This window comes from Nicotiana sylvestris, chromosome 11, assembly GCF_000393655.2.
Source record: "Nicotiana sylvestris chromosome 11, ASM39365v2, whole genome shotgun sequence".
Classification (NCBI taxonomy): domain Eukaryota; kingdom Viridiplantae; phylum Streptophyta; class Magnoliopsida; order Solanales; family Solanaceae; genus Nicotiana; species Nicotiana sylvestris.
The window spans coordinates 112,530,487-112,552,093 of NC_091067.1; the positions used below are offsets into that span (position 1 = coordinate 112,530,487).

The window sequence follows — 21,607 nt, forward strand, 5'->3', positions numbered from 1 at the left end:
ATCCAGTAATAGCCTGCTCGAAGGATTTGTTTTGCTAAAACATGCCCGTTCATGTGGGGTCCGCATTTTCCCGCGTGTACCTCATGCATGATTCTTCCAGCCTCTTCCACGTCAACACATCTCAACAAGTTGAGGTCCGGAGTTCTCTTGTACAAGACATCACCACTCAAAAAGAAACCACTCGCGTGCTGCCTAATAGTTCTCTTCTGGTCTCCACTGGCTTGCTCGGGATATTTTTGCGTTTTCAAAAACCTTTTGATGTCATGATACCATGGGTTGGTATTTGGTGCTGTTTCAACCATATTACAATAACCGTGCCTTTCCCGAATTTGGATTTCCAATGGATCAATGTAGGCATTGCCTGGGTACGGCAGCATTGAGGCTAAAGTGGCAAGTGCATTAGCTAGTTCATTGTGGCAGCGAGGAATGTACCTGAACTCTATTGACTTGAATCATTTGCCAAGTTCTTCCACATGTTGCCTATAAGGAATAAGCTTGACGTCTCGGGTTTCCCATTCTCCTTGAGCTTGTCGGATAATCAAATCTGAGTCTCCCATGATTAACAGTTCTTCAACATCTTGGTCGATTACCATGTTCATGCCTATAATGCAAGCTTCGTACTCGACAGTGTTGTTTGTGTAGAAAAACCGAAGCCTAGCGGTGGCTGGGTAATGCTGACCGGTGGGCGAGATCATTCCAACACCTTTTGCGTTTACCGCTCCATCGAAGAACATTTTCCAAGCATTGATGTCTTCGGATATTGCCTCAACTGAGTTTACCTCTTCATCCGGGAAGTAAGTATTCAAAGGTTTGTATTCATCATTGACCGGATTTTCAGCCAAATGATCTGCTAACGCCTGGGCTTTCATTTTCGTGCGAGTGACATATACTATGTCGAATTCCGTAAGCAGGATCTGCCACTTTGCTAGTCTCCCAGTGGGAATTCGCTTCTGGAATATGTATTTTAAAGGATCCAACCTGGTTATGAGGTAAGTGGTGTAGGCTTGCAAATAATGCCTCAACTTCTGAGCGACCCATGTCAAAGCGCAACAAGTCCTTTCCAACAAAGTGTATTTGGCTTCATAACTGGTGAATTTCTTGCTTAGATAGTAAATAGCCTACTCTCTCTTTCCGATCACATCATGTTGCCCGAGGACGCAGCCAAAAGAATTTTCCAAGACTGTCAGGTACAATAACAAGGGCCTCCCTGGTTCAAGTGGGATCAAGACTGGTGGATTTGAAAGATATTCCTTGATTTTATCAAAAGCTCCTTGACATTCATCTGTCCACTTGACTGCTGTATCTTTCTTCATCAAATTGAATATGGGTTCACATGTGGATGTCAACTGGGCAATGAATCGGCTGATGTAGTTCAATCTACCCAACAGACTCATAACATCCTTCTTGGTTTTCGGAGGAGGCAAATCTCGAATATACTTTATCTTTGTTGGGTCTAACTCGATGCCCCTTCGACTGATGATGAATCCCAAGAGTTTGCCGAATGGTACCCTAAATGCACATTTGGCTTGGTTCAGCTTCAAATCATATTTGCGCAGCCACTCAAAAAACTTTCTCAAGTCCCGAACGTGGTCGCCATGGGTTTTAGATTTGATGATTACATCGTCCATATACACCTCTATCTCTTGGTGCATTATATCGTGAAAAATGGCAGTCATGGCCCTCATATAGGTTGCCCCAGCGTTCTTAAGACCAAATGGAATGACTCTGTAACAGTATGTACCCCAAGGTGTGGTAAAAGCTGTCTTCTCTGCATCTTCTTCATCCATCAACACCTGGTGATATCCTGCGTAACAATCTACGAAGGACTGTATCTCATGCTTGGCGCAATTATTAACAAGGATGTGGATGTTCGGCAAAGGGAAGTTATCTTTGGGACTTGCCTTGTTTAAATATCTGTAATCCACACATACCCGCGTCTTCCCGTCTTTCTTTGGCACTGGGACTACATTAGCTAACCATGTGGTGTACCAGACTACTTGGATCACCCCCGCTGTCAACTGCTTCGTGACCTCTTCTTTGATCTTGTCATTGATATCAGTTTTGAACTTCCTTTGCTTTTGTTAGACTGGGGGACAATTGGGGTATGTTGGCAACTTGTGAACCACCAAATCAACACTCAGCCCTAGCATGTCGTCATATGACCAAACAAACACATCTTTGAACTCAAATAGGAGTTTGATTAATGCATCTCGGGTTTTTCCGTCTGTGAAAATGCTTATCTTGGTTTCCGTGATTTCTTCAGAACTACCCAAATTAACCGGTTCAGTATCATTTAAGTTTGGCTTAGGTTTATTCTCAAATTGTTCCAATTCTCGATTTATTTCCCTAAAATCCTCCTCTTCATCGTATTCCGATTCTTGGTTCATTATTTCACAATTAGACAGCATGTTTGGATCTAGGCATGAAGTCCGCAAGCATGTCATGTTATTTAAAGGCGCATTATTAGAACTGAAAGAAAAGAGAAAAATTACAAAATCAGAAAGAATAAAGAAAGATGAACGATGAAATATTGATTTCATTTCTTGGAATTTGAAGATAACAGGGTTTACATCGGAAAATTAAAAGACAAGAAGCTAAAGGAAACATCCGAGTTACACCCTAAAATAACTCGTGATGAAGAAAATGTGGCAGGACAGGTCTACCGGGACTCCCGCCTGATCGGGAATGGCGTAGCCTTCCAATTCTGCAGCTTAGCGTTAGGTCCCATATACAGCACCTCAACGGTGCTTGAGCCTTCCCCTAGCTGAACCATGTGGACTTCATACAGTATCTTCCTCATCGCCCCACTGATCTCTTCAACCTCTTCGGCCGTGAAAACCTCATATTATTCTTCCTTATGGTTTTTTGGCTTGACAAATGTTCTGTACAGATGCGGCACCGGCTGAGGCAAAAACCCAACCATCATTCTTTCTATCATTTGCCCATTTTACATCAACTGGAGTGGGTCGGAAGCCTATCCCAAAGAACTTTTTACTGGCGGTCAGGGTGACAGGTTCCGTTATTCCTTGCAATGATTTCCCGAGCCCCTTCCCCGGTTTGAAGTCATGTATGATCATTTCTTTGGCCACCATGATTGATGAATTAGAAAGAAAGGGTTGAGGTCAAGGGTTTCCCTCTTCGTACTGGTCTGCGACCACAATTTCAAAGGCTTGGTAAACTATGTGCTCACTCCCCTCTCTCACTTCATGGCATGAGACTGATGGGTCCCGATAAATTGATTGCTCGTCTTCCCCGTGGACCATAATCTCTTGATCTTCATGCTCAAATTTTACCATATGATGGAGGGTAGAGGGTACAGTCCCCGCTGTATGAATCCATGGCCTTCCCAAGAGAAAATTGTAGGATGTGTCCATGTCAAGAACCTGGAAGGTTACTTCAAAGTCTACTGGGCCGATGGTCAGAATCAGATCGATCTCTCCAATTGTGTCCTTTTTTATACCATCAAAAGCCCGTACGCAGACATTGTTGGGTCGAATTATTTCGGTCCTGATTTCCATGCACTGTAGAGTTGAGAGTGGGCAGATGTCTACCCTAGAGCCTCCATCCAACATAACCCTTTTCACATAGTACCCTTTGCATTTGAGTGTCAGGTGCAGGGCTTTGTTATGCGCGGCCCCTTCTGGGAGCAAGTCATTTTTGCTGAAGGAAATATGGTTAATTGCGAAAAATCTTTCTGCCATCTTCTCCAACTATTCTACAGGAGTCTCAACAGGAACATATGCTTCTTAAGGGTCTTGATCAATACCTTCTGATGTTCGGTGGAGTTCATCAGCAAAGCCAACAAGGAGACTTGTTCGGGAAATTTTCGAAGCTGGTTGATCACCTCATAATCTGCCATTTTCATCTTTTGAAAGAAAGTCTCTGCTTCTTCGGCACTCACGGGCTTCTTAGATGGGACGAGCTTTCGAGTGGCATTGTTCACCTCTTCCAAGTTAGAATACTTTTCAACGGGGTTATTTTCTTGAACTTCTCCTGAGATTACTTTGCCCTTATAGGTCACCACCGTTTTGTTGTAGTTCCACGGCACAACGGTAGGATCTGTCATGGGCCTCTGTGGCGCGCATCCAATAACCACGGGCTCACTCAGCCTTGGTGGATTAATTGCCCCCCGCATCACATAGGCTCCCCTGGGCACATACATTTGGGCTGCCTTGTTCAGCTCGAATCTCCTAGGAGGACTCAAAGTCATCTGTTTTTCTTTGCGGCCCCGAGGGACATAGAGAACAACATCTTTGGGAGGTGTTGCCCCAATCCTCGCTTCAACTTTCTTCTCTGATTTTGGAGGGGTGGTTTTGTTCCTTTTCTCCCTTTGTCTTGCTTAGGGCAGCTTTTGGTTTCTTTTCTACGTCAGCAATGGCAATGATGGCCTTCAATGCCAGGTCAAATTCCTCGTCCTCACAAATCATTCCAATTACCGGCTTGTTGTTGTGGGCCGACAGTGGGTTGTTAGTCACATTGGGAATATCTTCTTCCCTTAACACTATCTTCCTTTGTTCTACCAAGTTTTCCACGGCTCTCTTCAGAGTCTAATAGTCATTCGAGTCATACCCTTCTGCCCCTGAGTGATAGGCGCATCGGGTACCGGCTCTGTAAGCGGGTGATGCTGAGTTTTGCCTGGTTTGAGGAACCGGCTATAGCAGACCCATTTGGACAAGCTTTGGAAATAGACTGGAGTAGGATTTGCCGATTGGTGTGAAATTTGGCCTTCTAGGTGGCTCACGAGGGGGAAAATGTTTTGTGGAGGACGGGGGTTGTAGTGGTTTTGGTTAGGAGGTTGGTTTCTAGGAAATGGAGCTTGGTTACGGTTGGCTTGTTGCTGTGGACGGACATAAGGTTGAGCATTCATGACCATGTATGGATGAGGAGCATACGCCATGTCTTGGTGGGGGTAATAGTGTTGCGAGATCCTTTTTGGGAGAAGGAATCTGGGAGTACGGTGATTTTTTGTACCTGACGCTGCCATGGATGTTTCTTCCTTTTTCTTGCCTTTTGCTATTCCTACGGACCCACCCTGAATGGCTTGGGAAATAGCTCTGATAGCGGATTGGCTTAGAATTCGACCCGTTTTCAACCCGTTTTCAACCATTTCGCCAATCTTGATGGCCTCAGCGAACGGTTTACCCATGGCGGACATCATATTTTGGAAGTAGTCGGCTTCCTAAACTTGTAAGAAAACTGTGACCATTTCGACCTCATCCATCGGAGGTTTTACCCTAGATGCCTGCTCTCGCCATTTAACTGTGTACTCCTGGAAGCTTTCCGAGGATTTCTTTTTCAGGTTCGTCAATGAGTTCCTATCTGGAGCAATATCAATGTTGTACTGGAACTGCCTTACGAAGTCTCTAGCAAAATCATCCCAGATGTGCCAGCGGGATATATCCTGGTCCATATACCACTCAGAAGCGATGCCAACCAGACTTTCTCCGAAATAGGCCATGAGCAGTTCTTCCTTTCCACCGGCCCCTCGCAATTGATTGCAATATTTCTTGAGATGAGCAATAGGATCACCGTGCCCGTCGTACTTCTCAAATTTTGGGGTTTTGAATCCCAATGGTAGGTGCACATGGGGAAACATGCACAAGTCGGTATAGGATACACTTTTCTGTCCACTCAGGCCTTGTATGCTTTTGAAACTCTGTTCCATACTTCTCATCTTCCTCACAATCTCTTTTGCTTAGGAGTTTTGGCGGTCTTTTCTTGCCCCGCAGTAAACTCAAATTGGGGCGGCTGAGAGTAAGTATAAGTGGGAAACTGGGGAGGTTCCATTTGGAAGGTGGGTGTTTGGAAGGTGAAAGTCGAGGGGTCAAAACTGGGCCTAGGCAGTGTAGGTTGTGCCGTGGCCGATCATGGGGGAGCGGTGAAGATATTCGAAGCTGCACCAGACATTGACACCTAGGGGCGAACCTCAGAAGGTGTTCCCACAAAATGAGCTGAAATAGTTGGGTGTCCTAGTGGGGTATTTGGGTGACTAATCGGTATGGTGGAGGTACCGCTTGCTCTAGGAAAGAGTTCGGGGAATCCCGGGATGGCGCTTGGCGGTTCTCTTCCATTTGCCCAAGCGTCCCACATCTCCATAACCCGAAGATTCTGAGTTCGGGATGCTCAGGATTGGGCTATCATCCGTGATGGGAATTGTTGGTAGAGTCATTTTGGAAGACATTCCGATGCTCCCCTTTGATCTAGTAAAGTATGGGTGCGAAGCCAGGTTGCCACAAAAACCAACCACCGTTATATAAAAACCTGGACTGGGTACAACAACAAACGGTTAGTTTGAAACAAATAACAGATAGGTAATCACATGTAGGGGTATGATGCACCTATATAGTTAAATGTTTTTCTACATGTTTTGCAACGGTTGCATATTTCATTCCAGCTTTACTTACTACCTTTTTTATTTTTTATTTTTAATTTTTTTCTTTCCCTTTTCAATTCCACTCTCTCTCTCTTTTCATTTCTCTTTTGCGTTTATCAACATTTTTATTCTTTTGGTTATTTTTTCTCTTTTTTGTTTTTGGGTTATGATCGAATCATATGTAGATTGCCTACGTATCATGACCCTACATGAATCAGACCAAGCGTAGTTCTGGGGCGTTAAAATGTAAAACTAAATAACAAAATATTTTGGGATCTTCAATTTTTCTCGTAAAAGGGAAATACTCTGGATTACAATGATTCAAAACTAAAAAGAAAAAAATAGACTCCAACAACAAAATGACCATACAGACTCAAGAACTGACTAACAAAATCGAAAAAAACTAACAGACTCCATCAGAAAAGAAAGATACAGACTCAAGTAAAAATCAAGAATACATTAATACTCCTGGTGCCCGCGGGACATCATTCGGTCTTGCCGCGGGCCTAAATGCGAGATACCCTTGCAGTCGCTCCAAATCACTCATAACCTGGCGGACAAAAGTCATTACTGCAGCGAAAAAGGTGGTACGAGTCATGTCTTCGCACGCTTGACATTTCATGGTAATGTATTCAGCGATGGTTCTGATCCTTTCTCTAATTCTGCCTTTTTCCTGAAGCAACCGCCCTATCTGCTGATTCTGGGCTTCTAACACTTGAGAGTCATGAAGGTGTTGATCTTGCAACTGCTGCATTCCTTCCTCCATTTGAGCCATCAAATCATAACAGTATTCTCTATCGGCTTTGAATTCTTTAGCCTGTTTGGCTGCCTTATTCTCGAGAGTGGTTACCTTTCTTATTAGGCTAGTGATAGTCCCTTCATAGTTCCTCTTCATTTGTTGCACAAACCGTGCCCGCTCTTCTGCCTTCTTTGTCCATTGTGCCCGGATTTTTACTAGACTAGCTTCAGACTTTTCCAGGTCTTCTTGACATTCGAGGGCTTTCTTTTTAAGACCGCTTATAAGTCTTTCGTCAACCCGGCTTCTTTCTGGGTTTCTGGCAGCTATTTTCATCTTTCGGATCTGAGCTTTGAGGGCCTCATTTTCCTGAGTTAGTTTTTTCTTTACTCCCTCATCTGCAACGGCTTGAACACTATTTTCAAACTGAAGCTCCATGACTCGCCTTTCTAACTGGCTTATTTTGGCCCTGTACTCATTTTCTTTGGTCAACCAGTCCTACTGCACCTGGGCCCCACCGGTGCACTATTGGACATGGGGTCTCTTTGGGGCCTTTCAGGAATCTGGAATCTTTTGCCGAACCAGACAATATACTTAGGGTCCACTTCACTTTTGGCTAGATCTCGCACCATGGTCTTAGGTTCAAGAAATCTACATTCATTCCACACTTGGCGAATTCTCCCTTCTAGAAATGTGGCTTTCGGGCCCAATTCGATGACATGTTTACTCAAATTTTCATCATTGGGGACGGTTTGAAACCTTCCTAATTGGTGCAAAACCCTGTGTGGAGCATAAGGTTGGATGCTCCGGATGCCAATCAGGAGGAGGTAACACACTTCGGCTGACATGTACACTGCTTCAGTAGCAGGAAGCCATCCGAATGCCCACTATATTTTATCGTCAGTCAAGGATCTCAAATGTGCAAGCCAAGCTTCAGTACCCTCGGGGAATTCGATACCGGCCACTCGACTTTCAAACTCTTCAATGCAGCTCAAACCGGTCAAACCGTAATTCATATACCCAACCCGGTGGCAGAGATGTTCTTGCACCCATAACTGTAGTAGCAGATTGCAGCCTTGGAAGAACTTTCCCCCTTCCCGACAGATAGTTAAGGCTCGGTAAATTTCAGATAAGATCAGAGGAACCACAGTGCTGTTGGTTTTCTTGATCGCCACATCGATCATTCCCACAAGACCTATCTCTATATTACCATCTTTTCGCGGATAAACTACAACACCCAAGAAGGCTACCATAAAAGCTAAACCCCGCCTTTCCTCCCATTTGTCTTTATTTTCGGCATGGGTTAGACCAGTGTTCGGCTCTTCAAAACCCCGGGGATACTATATCGATGATACAAGAACTGGAGTGTGCAATACCCTTCAGATAAGTTTTCGTCCCGAATATCCCGATTAATACTCAGCAAATCCAGAAATTTGTGGGGGGATACCGGTCTTGGTGCCAATGGATATTGACTTCTAAAGTTTTCATTAAGTCCCGCATAACCTGCAACTTCCTCCAATGTAGGTGTGAGCTCAAAGTCAGAGAAGCGGAACACATTGGAGGCCTCCCAGAACTCTTACATTGGCATTAAGGACTGTGAAGGGTTCAATTATGTCCCAAAAAGGTATTAAATCTTCAATTATGTCCAACCTTGGCTTGATGTTCAATAGTCCGACGAGGCCTCCCAGAACTCTTACCACTGTTTCTTTACTGCCTTTTCCTAGATCATTCCACCACATGTGGAGCTGTAAGGGAATCTCTTTAAGGACTGTGAAGGGTCCAATTTCATTTGCGCTCATCCTGCACATTTATTAAGGTGTTTTAGTCACTCATTTTGACCCAAAAGTGATACCATTTTTTTTCAAAATTTTACTTTGAAAATGAAACCCAATTTTGCAGATACGACCTTTCAACACTTCGGGGAAGAAGATTTTAAGGTTGTGCCTTCTAACCGTACAAAAATGACTAAAAGGGGATATTCTTGCAAAAACAGCCTTTCGGTGCCCTTTTTGAGGACATAGGCTTATTTTAAGCAAGAAAGGCATCACCTTGCTTATTGTGACAAAAAATAAAATTTTGTTGTTTTGGGTTATTATTGCAAAAAGGGAAGTTGGACCTGATGAGGGTTGCCTACGTATCCCACATCCGGTGAGAATCAAATTGGCATAGTTCGGGGAGATTGGACGAAAATAAACCAACTAAGTCTATAGGAAAAACTTTCTTTTTCTTTTTCTCTTTTTTTTTTCTTCAAAATTTTGGCAGAGTTTCCGTATATTTTGGACACTGATTTATCAAAACAAGCAATTATCTCTATGAACCCTCACATTGAGTTTCTTTTTCCCAACTTTTCTCCTATTATTCATAAGACGATCAACATGCAAATCCGAAGCAAATAAATGCACAAGTAGCAAGTAAGATGCATTAGGATGGTCTTTTCATTTCGGGTACACCTGTCCTAGACAGACCCAACCCCTGTGTTGAGTCTCCAAGGTCAAATGCACGTGATGCAAACAAACATTCCTACTAGGGATCCGACATGAGGCTTTGTTATACTAGGTTTAAAACCTGGGTTTATTGTTCTAGACCTGGCTTACCCGAGCGAACAACTCGAGCCGGGGGGGGGGTAGCGTACCAGGAATACAGAAGCTTCACCGGCTTAGCAACTTATCCGAACCTCGTTCTAAAATGGGAAAGGACTCTAGACAGAAGAGAAGCCACACAAAGTGCACCATTCTCCATGATTTATAAGACTCAGAGAGAAGAAATGGTTTCGTAGCAGTTTATATACAGTTCACAAAATATCAAAGCGGTAAAAGCATTTATCACGTTAGGCTCAAACATGTAGGAAAATTAGATAATAGATAAAGCCAACCATAACAGCTATTCTAAGCTCGAATTTTTGAACCCTGAACCAGAGATTCTGTGTTCGATCCCCAGCGGAGTCGCCAGAGCTGTCACACCTCCTTTTTTCACACTCGAGAGGGAATATAAGGGAGTTTTTCCAATTTAAGTGACATTATTCAAAATGGGATTAATTATTCAATTTTGTTCAGAGTCGCCACTTGGGATGGTTTGTTTTCTGGTGTCCCAAGTCACCGGTTTATTTTAATATCCCGAATCGAGGAAAATTCAACTTTCCTTTTGAAGTCTGCGGACCAAAAATTTTGAATAAGGAATTCTGTTAACCCGAGGGAAGGTATTAAGCACCCTCGGATTTCGTGGTTCTAGCACGGTCGCTTAAACTATTATAATCGGCATATTATCTGATTTTAACACATGTTTTAACCTAAGGTACATTTTAATTTTATTAACCACTTTTAATTAATTTTAAGAAGATTTCAACGTCATCTAAAATATGCCTTTGGACAGCGCCACATGAAATGCACCCGCAATCCGAAACACATTTTATTCAACGTTATTAAGATTTTGGATTTGGGTCACACGAAATGCGCGCCCGAATTTAAGAAGGTAATATTATTAAAATGACATGCCTAAAGCAACTACGCCTTGTTAACTTTGTGAGGGCCATGGAAAATTCAACTAAATGGCACACCTCGATTTCTAAAGAACTAAAATTAATTAAGTGAGGGTCATGGGTTTTGAGATTTTATTTGGCATGACACACCTCGATTCCGATTTTTAAAAGAAACTCAAACTAAGCTTTTTAGGGCCATAAACTATATCTTACTTAATATGACACGCCTCAAATCTAATTGTCTAAAATTCTTATTTTTAAAATTATGAGGGCCATAGACTATTGGTGTTATTTATTATGGAGCACCTCACTAATTAACGGAATCTAATTAATTAAACACTAAAAGAGTTGGGATTTTTTACCCTTTTGTAAAGTAACATTCATACTAACATAAACAAAAAACCATTGCATTAAAGAAGAAAGAAAATCTGTTTGTTTAACAAATGGCTCGTGCCATCTATAGCAATTAAAAGGGAATTTAAAGAAGGCAGGCCCAAACATGATGAGGCCCATGATTCACATTTCAGGAGTCCTCAAAGTCCAGGCCCCAGAAAATGGCCAGAATCTTCCCAGAATCAAAGAGTTAGGGAATGCCGGACTCGAGATCGAGTTCCCACGGCATGCATACTGTATCTGAAAATTAAAGGGTATCAACATGAACCCAACTAGCTGTCAACGATGCACAACTATACATGCCATCCGATTTAAATCAGTTCCAGCTAACTCAATGCACATTTATATGAGATTCCAACTTTAATTAAGCCCATTTCCACACATACAACAGTAGATAAAAACTTTATGGGATTGTCAAATAAACAAATCTAAATTTAATATCAAACTCTACTTAAACATGCTTACAATCACACCAAGAGTAATTCTATATATAGCTCGACCCTTAAAGTAATCACCTAGACAATTTCCTTATCCAAATGACTGTAAACTGATTACTAACTTTAAAACCATTAATAATTTTATAAAGTAAAATACTACATGATTTCCAAATGGCAGAATACGCTCACTAGGATAAATTGCAACTGAAGAATTCTTATCCCACACTTATGCACATCACTCCAGCAGACTCAAGCCAAAATCACCACAAACAAACTCTGATTCCCAACAGACTAACATAGATCTAAACAAATTTAATTCTACTGGACATCATAACTGCACTGAACCCATATCTCATGCATAAGAATAAGATCTCCATTCATTCAAGCAAAACAAACTAAAGGACAAACCATTCATACAAACAGAGTATTAACTCATCCAAAACCAAATGATTAAAAGCAAATACTTATTCAGTGTTTCTAACAGAACTTGAAACTATAAGAGAAAAGAGCAAACAAGCATATGAAGAAAACTTAATTAATTACAGGAGCAAATATTTGCAAAAATAACATCTATGTAACAAATGTGTCAATGATTTTCAAGCTCAATCAAACAACTTCGAAGCCTTTCATTTCAACATGTCAATGAGGTGCGGTGAGTACCTAGTTACAGCAAAGAAAAGAAGAAGAAGATATGCTTAAAAATGAGCAAGGTGAAGAGTTCAGTCAACAGCAGCAATACTTCAAAAGAAATGGAACAGTGCACAATAGCCTTTACACCATCTTTCAATTCAGAACAAGCTAGAAATCCTTTAAAGGTTTCAGGATTGAAAGACTAATCACAGAATTGGATCAATTTCTACCAAAAATGCTAGAATTTTTGAAATTCTTTTAGCTCAGCCCTTTTGAAAAGCTTTTTTTTAGTGTTGTCATTCTTCAAAATCTCACTTGAGAATGAAGTTACAACACCTTTATAAGCAAGCCTTAGGGCAGCATAGAATGGGTTCAGTTTTGCACTTGAACCCTTTTTTGAATTCTTATTCTTGCTTAAGTATCCTTAGTGTAAAAATCATATTTTCAGTTAAGTCCCCATCCCAGCTTCTAGGAAGCTTCCTCAGTTAGTTACAGATTATTCCTTTAGCTTAAATTCCTAAATCACCCCTTATGAGCCCTGTTTTTACCTTAAGAGACCAGACATCACATGGGTCAAATTGACCCAATTCAAATGTTATGGGTCTGTAAATTCAGGTTGAATACCCTCTTGGGCTTTTGGTTTTATCGAAGCCTATTTCAAAATTGAAAGCTCAGAGACCTTTACCAGTTCGTTTACAGAGTCTTAAAGACTCGTGCAATTTTGGGCCCAAAGAAACTTAAAAAAAAAAAAGAAAACAAATACTAATTAAACAAGTTCTAAAACTAACATGCAAATACGGATGATTTGAAAAGATGAAAAGATAAAAAAAAATTAAAAAAAATAAAAGAAAGAGTAGAAGAAGATGAGAAGAGAACAAAAAATAAAAATTAAATATCAAAAGGTAAAGAAAAGAAAAATACCTAAAAGAAAATCTCGGGCCAGTAAGAAACGGAGACCGAGTCTTCAAAATCTTCCAATTTTCGGTCCAATTCGATATTAATCGTGTGTTCTTATCAAGAACACACGAATAAAGTCAAAATAGGCCTAAATCTTCAACGAAATTTCGATTTGGACGTTTTTGGAATTTTAGGGTTCCACCTTCGATCTAAGATTCGAGATGTTCTGGCAAGATTCGAGGGAAACAGAGTGAGTATTTGGGGAAAGGAAGCCACGAGGGTTTTACGGTGTTAATTTGGGGTGGTTTGAGGGTGGCGCCGCCAGCCTGAGGTGGTGGGATCTCAGGGTAGCGTTAGGGTTTTTGGGTGAGGGTCTCTAAGAGAAGGGGTTGGGGGAGACGAAGCCTGGGGGTTGGGTAACGTTTGGACATATATATATTATTGACTCCCCAGTTCCGGACCGTTGGATTAAGGAGATCCAACGGCCTTGATCAAAGGGTTATTAAACGACGTCGTTTTGGATGAAGAGGTGACCAGACTGGGTTGAGACGTGGGTTTGGGCCGGTTTTGGACGGATAATGAGTGTTTAACACTTGGGCCTGGGGGAAATTCAATTGTAACAGCCCAAAAATCAGATTTCTTTTATTTCTTTTTTTTTTCAATGTCAAATCCTTTTCCTTTCAAATTAAAGTAAAACCTAAATTAATTAATTAACTAAATTAACCTGCCCGATTAGATTAATCACTCATCATAGTATTTACAATAATTAATTAAATTTTAAATTTAAAGAAAAACTATAAAATTCAAAAATTAAAGAGTTAAAATGCAAAAATGAACTATTTTTTATGATTTTCATATTTTATAAAACAAACTAATTTACTAATTAATCTAAAAAATGTAAAATTAAATCCTAAATGCAAAGCGTGGTATTTTTGCTATTTTCATGATTTAAATAAAATTAATTATGCACACAAAATGTAAACAAACACGAAAATTGAGCAATTAATTCCTAAAAATCAAATAATAAAAGAAAATCCTAGTTTTGGAGATTCTGTAGGAGTAATTCATGCGAGGCAAAATTCACGTGCTCACACCTATGTGTTCCGGATATTGACGGTCTTCGGGAAAGGATCATGGCAGAATCTCACACTTCCAGGTATTCCGTGCACCCAGGTTCTACAAAAATGTATCATGATCTCAGGGAAGTTTATTGGTGGAATGACATGAAAAGGGATGTGGCGGACTTTGTGACTAGATGTCTAAACTGTCAGCAAGTGAAGGTCGAACATCAAAGACCTGGTGGATTGGCTCAAAGCATAGAAATTTCAATGTAGAAATGGGAGATGATCAACATGGATTTTGTGGTAGGGTTGTCGTGAACTCCGCGCAAGTTTGACTCAATTTGGGTGATCGTGGATCGGCTCATGAAATCAGCATACTTCTTGCCAAGTAAATCTACCGACACAGCGGAACAGTATGCTCAATTGTATATCAAAGAAATAGTCAAGTTGCATGACACTCCAGTCTCAATAATTTCAGATCGAGAGGTTTAGTTCATAACCAACTTTTGGAAGAAATTTCAGCAGGGCTTGGGCACGCATGTAAATCTCAGCACAGCTTTCCATCCTCAAACCGACAGACAAGCAGAGCGGACTATTCAGACGCTTGAGGACATGTTGCGTGCTTCTACTCTTGATTTCAAAGGTAGTTGGGATGACCATTTGCCACTCATAGAATTTGCTTACAACAACAGCTTCCATGCTAGTATCCGGATGGCACCATTGGAGGCACTGTATGGAAGGAGATACAGGTCTCCCATTGGGTGGTTCGAGGTTGGAGAAGCAGAATTGATAGGGCCGGACCTCGTGCATCAGGCCATAGAGAAAGTCAAGATTATTAAGGAGAGGTTGAAAACTGCTCAGAGTCGCCAAAAGTCTTATTCGGACATTTGTCGTAGAGATTTGGAGTTCAAAGAAGATGGTTGGGTATTTTTGAAGGTTTCCCCCATGATGGGCATCATGCGATTCGGGAAGAAAGGGAAATTAAGTCCGAGGTATGTCGGACCATACAGGATCATTCAGAGGATCAGTCCGGTGGCATACAAGCTCGAGCCACCACCCGAGATGTCGTTGGTACATCCGGTCTTCAATGTGTCTATGTTGAAGAAGGTAGTGGGAGATCCGTCCGCTATTGTGCCAATTGAAGCTATTGAGGTTAATGAAGAACTATCTTATGAAGAAATTCCAGTTGCCATTCTTGATAGGCAAGTCCGAAAATTGAGAAATAAGGAAATTGCCTCTGTAAAAGTGTTATGGCAGAACCAGCAGGTTGAGGAAGCCGCTTGGGAAGTCGAGGAAGAAATGAGAAAGAAGTACCCACATTTGTTTGAATAGTTATGTAATAGCTTTTATGCATTTGGTTCCTATGAACTCTTATCTTTTGATTTGATCTATGTTAAACTATTCCATTTTGGTTATATATGTTGCCTATGCGACCATATTTGGTGTTGTACAAGTTATGTTATGTTTATAGAACATGTATATGTTGTTAGGATATGTATCTAGGGCCCTTTGACAGGTGGATAGTCCTAGTTACAAGGGAACTCTGCCGAAATTTCTAAAAAATTTGGGAGTTAAAGATGTGTGAGAAAGGAGATAAGTTATACTAAGTATTTGCGGATTAACTCCAATTATCATTCGAGGACGAATGATCCTAAGCGGGGGAGAATGTAAATCCCCAGAAAATTTTGCTAAGTAATTTAAGATTTCGTGGATCCAAGGTAGGCTAATTATTTTATTTTGTGTGCAAGTGTAGATTCATGATATAATGGATATCAATTGGATATGTTAATAAGCATATAAGTCATATTATAAGTGATTTGGGGTCTAAGTAGAGGCCTAAGTCTAAGCCAAGTTGGAAATTTTCATAATGGACTAAAGTTGTGAATGAGTATGCACAAGACCTCACTTTAGACAATCATATATCCAGTTATATAAGGATTTGTGTGATGAACAACCTATCAAATTAATTCACTTTGCGTCTAGTTTTGGACGCATCAAACCGTTCGTCATTTGGAGGTGTATACAGAAAGTTACGACCATTTTACTAGGCATGTGTCATATGTGCGCTCAGGTGTGCGGCGGAAGCGCGACCGCGCATATTGGGAAGTATTCTGCCTCTGAGCGCGGCCTTAGCCGGTCATTAGCATAGGCGTTCTAGTAGCAGACATCTAAATACACCTTAGGACGGGAAATGAGAGGATTTAAGTCATTTTTTTTAAGACTAGGGCATCCTCTCCATCCCCAATCCGACCAAGGCATCCAATTGCACACCTAAGGTGAGTTTTTAATTTTGTTTTCATGATGATTTCACTTCTCAATCACTAGTTACAACATGATTTTGATTGGATTTCATAGGATTTCTTCAAAATCTCAAGAACACCCCAAAGTTGTCTTTCAAGATTTGGTCTACAAGAGGTAATCTTTTACCCTTGGACTTATATATATGGATATATTATGGGAATATGAGTATGAATTATGTATTGAAACTCTTGGTGTGGTGATTGGAAGCCATAAGTTCCCAATATAAATACATAATTATTGTAGAGATTAAAAGGTGATTATTTGATAGGATTTGTTGGTTGGGTGTGAATGGGTGGTCATACATATGTTGTTGGAAGTTATAAAATTAGTTAGGAATGATGGTGGAATAAATTGTTGATTAATGGTGATAGTTGGATGAACTAATATTATGGTTATGAGATGTAAAGATCTATACCTACAAGGTGTTTAATAATATGCCTAAATGGCTTAAGTTATGGAATTTATTACGAATATTGGCCCTATTGAATATTGTATTGTAGATTGAAGTTGCTTAAGTATATTGGATCATTGTAGCATCATTAAGGGGCAAATTTCAGGCATGTATCACTAAAACCCTGTCTCTTAGAAATTGAGCTTCCATGGTGCCCGTGTAAATGTTGTAAGTTCGAAACGTGATTGATGCAGTACTTGTTATGTTAAGTGAATTATTGTTATGAAAATGTATGTGGTAGGTACTTCTTCATATGTTTAATGTGTTATTCTTTGTAAATGGAGGATGTGTGGAGAACATGATCTATATGATAAATGCCTAAATATTATGCCAAGGTTACTTTGAGACTAATATGCCAAACTTGACGAATTCCTCTCTATGCTTATGATTTAAATTGCCTTTGTATGCGCCTATGATCTTAAGTGGCAAAGTAAATGTTGATAAGGGGAACAATGTGAAACATGAATTATGGAATGTGGAAATTATGGCCCCAAGTGCCAGTAAACTAATACATGTGTAACCAAAGATTTGAGTGAGAGGAATAATGGAAAATGGTAACGTCTCGGGGAGGCGGCTTAGCCGATCGGGCCGTGATCGGACGCCATGATATATACACATGGTGGTAATGTAGTGATGATTGAAACTGGAAAGTGTGAATGAAAAAATGGTAACATCTCCGGGAGACGGCTTAGCCGATCGGGCCGTGATCGGACTCCGCTCAAAGAAGCGGTGACAAAGTGAATAATGATTCAACAATGTGGGATACTCCAATCTAAAATTTCAAAAACTATGTGAAAATCATGTGAACCTCCTTATATTGTTGACATGGTGCTTATTTGAAACTTTGTTGTCTTTATGATTTCCTCTTTATTCTTGTATGAAAGTTTTTTCTAACTAGATGGTGTTTAGTTATACATACTAGTGCTATTCGATGGCACTAACGTCCCTTTTGCCGGGGGCGCTACATTTTTTTTAAATGAATGTAGGTGGCTCCATAACGAATAGTGCCGATCGCGCGTAGCGGAGCATCCTCCTCTCAAAGTCTTGGTGAGACCCTTTCTCCTTCAAGGGGGTTATATTGTACATCTTTTGCTATAGATATCAACTTTTGAGGTATAGTCAGGGCCTTGTCGTCGGTATTGTCATACTTGTCTTTTGCATCCTTAGAGGCTCCGTAGACATATGTGTGGGTTATGTACGGGTGCTGGATGGGTCTACGAACTATGTTGTAATTCTAGCTCTCGCTTCTCTAAAGTGTAATTGTATGAGATCTTGGAAACTTAACTACGGTTTAAGGTTGTGATATAAAATGAACTAACCATGTTGAATGTACTATCTTTCCTATGGCTTCCTTATTCTTATTGAGATGGGTAGAAAGTATTTGATAAGACTTGCTTAGTTGGGTTCACTCGATTGAGCGCCGGTCGCGCCTCCCGAGATTTTGGGGCATGACAAATACCGCAGTGTTGATCTTGGCCTCGTCGTCCCTCACTTTGTCGTGCCTGAAGTAGTTCTCCAAGTGCCAAAGGAAGTTTTCCACTTCTTGTGCATCACGAACACCTTTGAAAACTGGGGGTTTGGGAGCCTCGATCTTGGCTTCCTTTGTCACCGCAACATTGCTGGCTACCTCGGTCATGCCAACATTGACATGCTCCTCGAGTGACTTTATCTTTGCCTTCATAGCATCGATAGTACTCAAAGCCTCAATGAGTCTGCATTCTAAGGCAGTGATGGTTTGCCTTAGTTCTATCTCAGTCTGTGTGCGTCCCTCCAAGTCATTTCGGATACTCTCAATCTCTTCAAGAGTGTACCCCTCAAGAACATTAAGGGTGCCTTCAACCTTTCCCAAGCGTTAGCCAAAGATCTCCACGGCGTCCAACCCATGTTCATCTTCATCACCCACCCTTTACCGAGTGAGACGTCCGCTGGAAGGACCTCCACTTCATCCTCGCTCGCCTCAGTGGAATATGGTTCTTGGGATGTAAGCACTTCGTTTGACACAACCTCAGGTGACACTTCCTAGCTCTTGTTGGTGGCATTCCTCTTTTTGCTATAGCCGCTCTTGCCAGCAACATCCTGGATGACGTTGGCTTGGGTGTTGGCAGCGTTAATGTCTTCGTCGTTCGCCATTCCCTTAGTTGAAACCTAGCTCTGATACCACGTTGTCACATCCTTAGTTGTTAACTAAGTACACGTGCGGCACTTGACACAACTCACTCACGATCTTGCACAAATTGCTCACGTTCTTGCTATGCCAAGTCAGCCTTACTACACTCAAGATCGCTAAGAGAATGGAAGAAAGAACACAAGAGAATTGTTAAAGGAAGCTTTGTATTAGAGAGAACTTGAATTGTTTGCTTGGTGAATTATAAATGAGTGGCCCCCTTTATATACTAGTCTCCTAGGGGCTAGTGTGTAAATATTAATTATTATACAAGTCCTTGATATTTACAAGATAAGGAATTTTTTTAGAATTCTCTACAAGCCTAGAAGATTTCAAGGACTTTCTTAGCAAATCCATAATGATCTAGGTTCTTCCTAAGGAATGTTCATACCTCTCTAGAATCTTCTCATAAATGCTAGCTTTCTTTTTATGTAAGCTTCCACATGACATTAATATATGCCAAATGGCACCTATGTGGTATGATGACATAGCGGGTCATCACAATTAGGTAGCAAAACTTTTCTAGCCTCTATAAATATAAATATAATCGTACAAAATAAAGAATCTTGAAATGCTAAATCACATAATGTTTTATTATATTTAAGTCATTCCTTTATCTCTTAGTTGGTCTAAGTGAAGCTGATACTATCATTTTGAATACATAGGAAACTGAAAGAAATAAAGCGTATGTACATGTCTTTTATGTCATGAGGTTGGCATGGCCATCTCCGAAGAAAATTTCTCCAAAATGTGAAAAACAAAATATGTTTGGAAATTTTCTGAAAGCAAAAAAGTAGAGATATACAAAAACTAATACATATAGTATATGTTACTCTATGAGCGGTTCAAACACGTAATAATTGCTAGTATTTTGTATTCAAAACTAGAAAATCAGAAACGTTAGTTTAAGAAAACAAAACAAAAAATTCCGAGCCCGCAAGTTTCTTGTGTGTCCTTAAGAAATTTAATCCCTGACAGTTGTCCAAAGTTTTGGATTAATTACTCCCAAGATAGAACGGAACAATTATTTTGTGATAGTGACATTTCAAATCATAGAACTTTGGCGAACTCAAATGGCAGAGCAAATCACACAAAATGCTTACGTTTTTTGCTTTGAAAAACAATGCAGAATGCAGAAGATAGAGGGAAGAGATTTTTTAGATTTCGATGGTGAAAAATGAGACTGATCCTCTCTATTTATAGCTAATAGAGTTGAGTCCCAACAGGTGCAAAAGTGCCTGTTCGTTTGAAGAGGTATCTATTCGCCAGAATTTCTGTTACACGGAATGGCTGGTAGAAAATTTGACTTTTGGAAATAATGCTGCAAATTTAATATTTTCCGCGCAAAAAATATTAGGAAAGGAAATATTAAATGACGGAAATAAAAAATAAATTTGGTCCAAAAAATTATCAATCAATCATATCAATAAAAGTATTAAACAATAGCCGAGCTCTAGTGAAACTAGGGCAATTTTGAGGTGATTTCACTGTTCCGGGCTCTCATGGTCACGCCGTCCGGCGGCCAGCCATCCTTAGTGGTTGGGCTGCCTCCCCCACCTCCCCCCAACATAGACCAACCACCAACTACATAAAACAATATCCCTACAACCATGGACTATGCAAAACTATTTAAACCATGCACGCTAAACAGTACCATGCACGAACAAAACTCTTCTGTGGAACTAATTCCTATGCGCAGACCTGCATTGCTCAATGGCGAGCATATTGTGAAGTTTACAGAAGCGTAAGTGGAAAGGATGGACGTGATCGAAGGGCTACAATATTCTATAGTAGGAAAACTATCGTATGGAGGTCCAGAATTGCAACAGCTACGTAAACTAATCCCAATTCAGTATGGTATCAAAGGTGAATGCAATATCGGTTTCTTAAGGGATAGACATGTGTTGATTAGAATGATATTATGGCAAAATTTTCTGAATTTTACTTCGAAGAATGCTCATTGGGTCAATGACAAAGATGTCTATGAGTATCAGTTGAGGCCATTAATTTATGATTCAAAATTTAAGGCTGGAGAAGAGACACCTAAAGTTATGGCATGGATATCTTTCCCAAGGCTGTTACCTACCTTTTTTTTAAAGGAATGTATGTTCTCTCTAGCTTTCGCAATTGAAAACCATTGCACTTAGATATGGCAACAATCAACAAAACTAGACCTAGTTGTGCGAGGGTGAAAGTTTTAGTTGATTTATTGGCTGACCTGCCTAAGAAAGTGATAATGAATATTGTGAATGAAGTAACAGGTGATACTAGGAGTGAATGGGTGAGGATAAAATATGATATGATTCCAAAATATTGCAAAACATGCAATCTACAAGGGCATAATGCGTTGAAATATTGGAGAATTCATCCTGAACTATATGTGGAAAGGGATAGTACAAAGCAGGCTGTGAGGGAAGATGATCACTCAAATTCCAAACAACAACCATTGATGATTCTTTCCAGTGGCAAAGTTGTGGGTAATGTACATGGAAATACCAAGGAGCAGTGGAAAGAAGTGAGGGACAATAGAGTAAGGGCCAATGCTAATCAAAATGCAGGTAATTTACTGGAAAAGAAATAGTTCCAGTACAACAAGGAGGAAAATAAGAAGGAGATGGAGGAACTAATGGGAAAAATGGTAGACAATTGAATGCAGTTCATGGTGATACTGGGAAGGAATTAGTTCCTA

The 21,607-nt window shown here is 40.5% G+C and overlaps 1 protein-coding gene across 1 annotated transcript; it reads right to left on the reverse strand.

Moving 5' to 3' along the window:
• Positions 1 to 452: 452 nt before the first annotated feature.
• On the reverse strand, positions 453 to 869 carry LOC138881504 (uncharacterized). The gene has a single exon (XM_070161736.1). The coding sequence runs from the start codon at positions 867 to 869 to the stop codon at positions 453 to 455; it is 417 nt and encodes a 138-aa protein (XP_070017837.1).
• Positions 870 to 21,607: the final 20,738 nt, after the last annotated feature.

What these genes read in the sequence shown, in the direction of transcription:
- LOC138881504 (XM_070161736.1), bottom strand. Translation starts at nt 869, where the DNA reads ATGAAAGCCCAGGCGTTAGCAGATCATTTGGCTGAAAATCCGGTCAAT.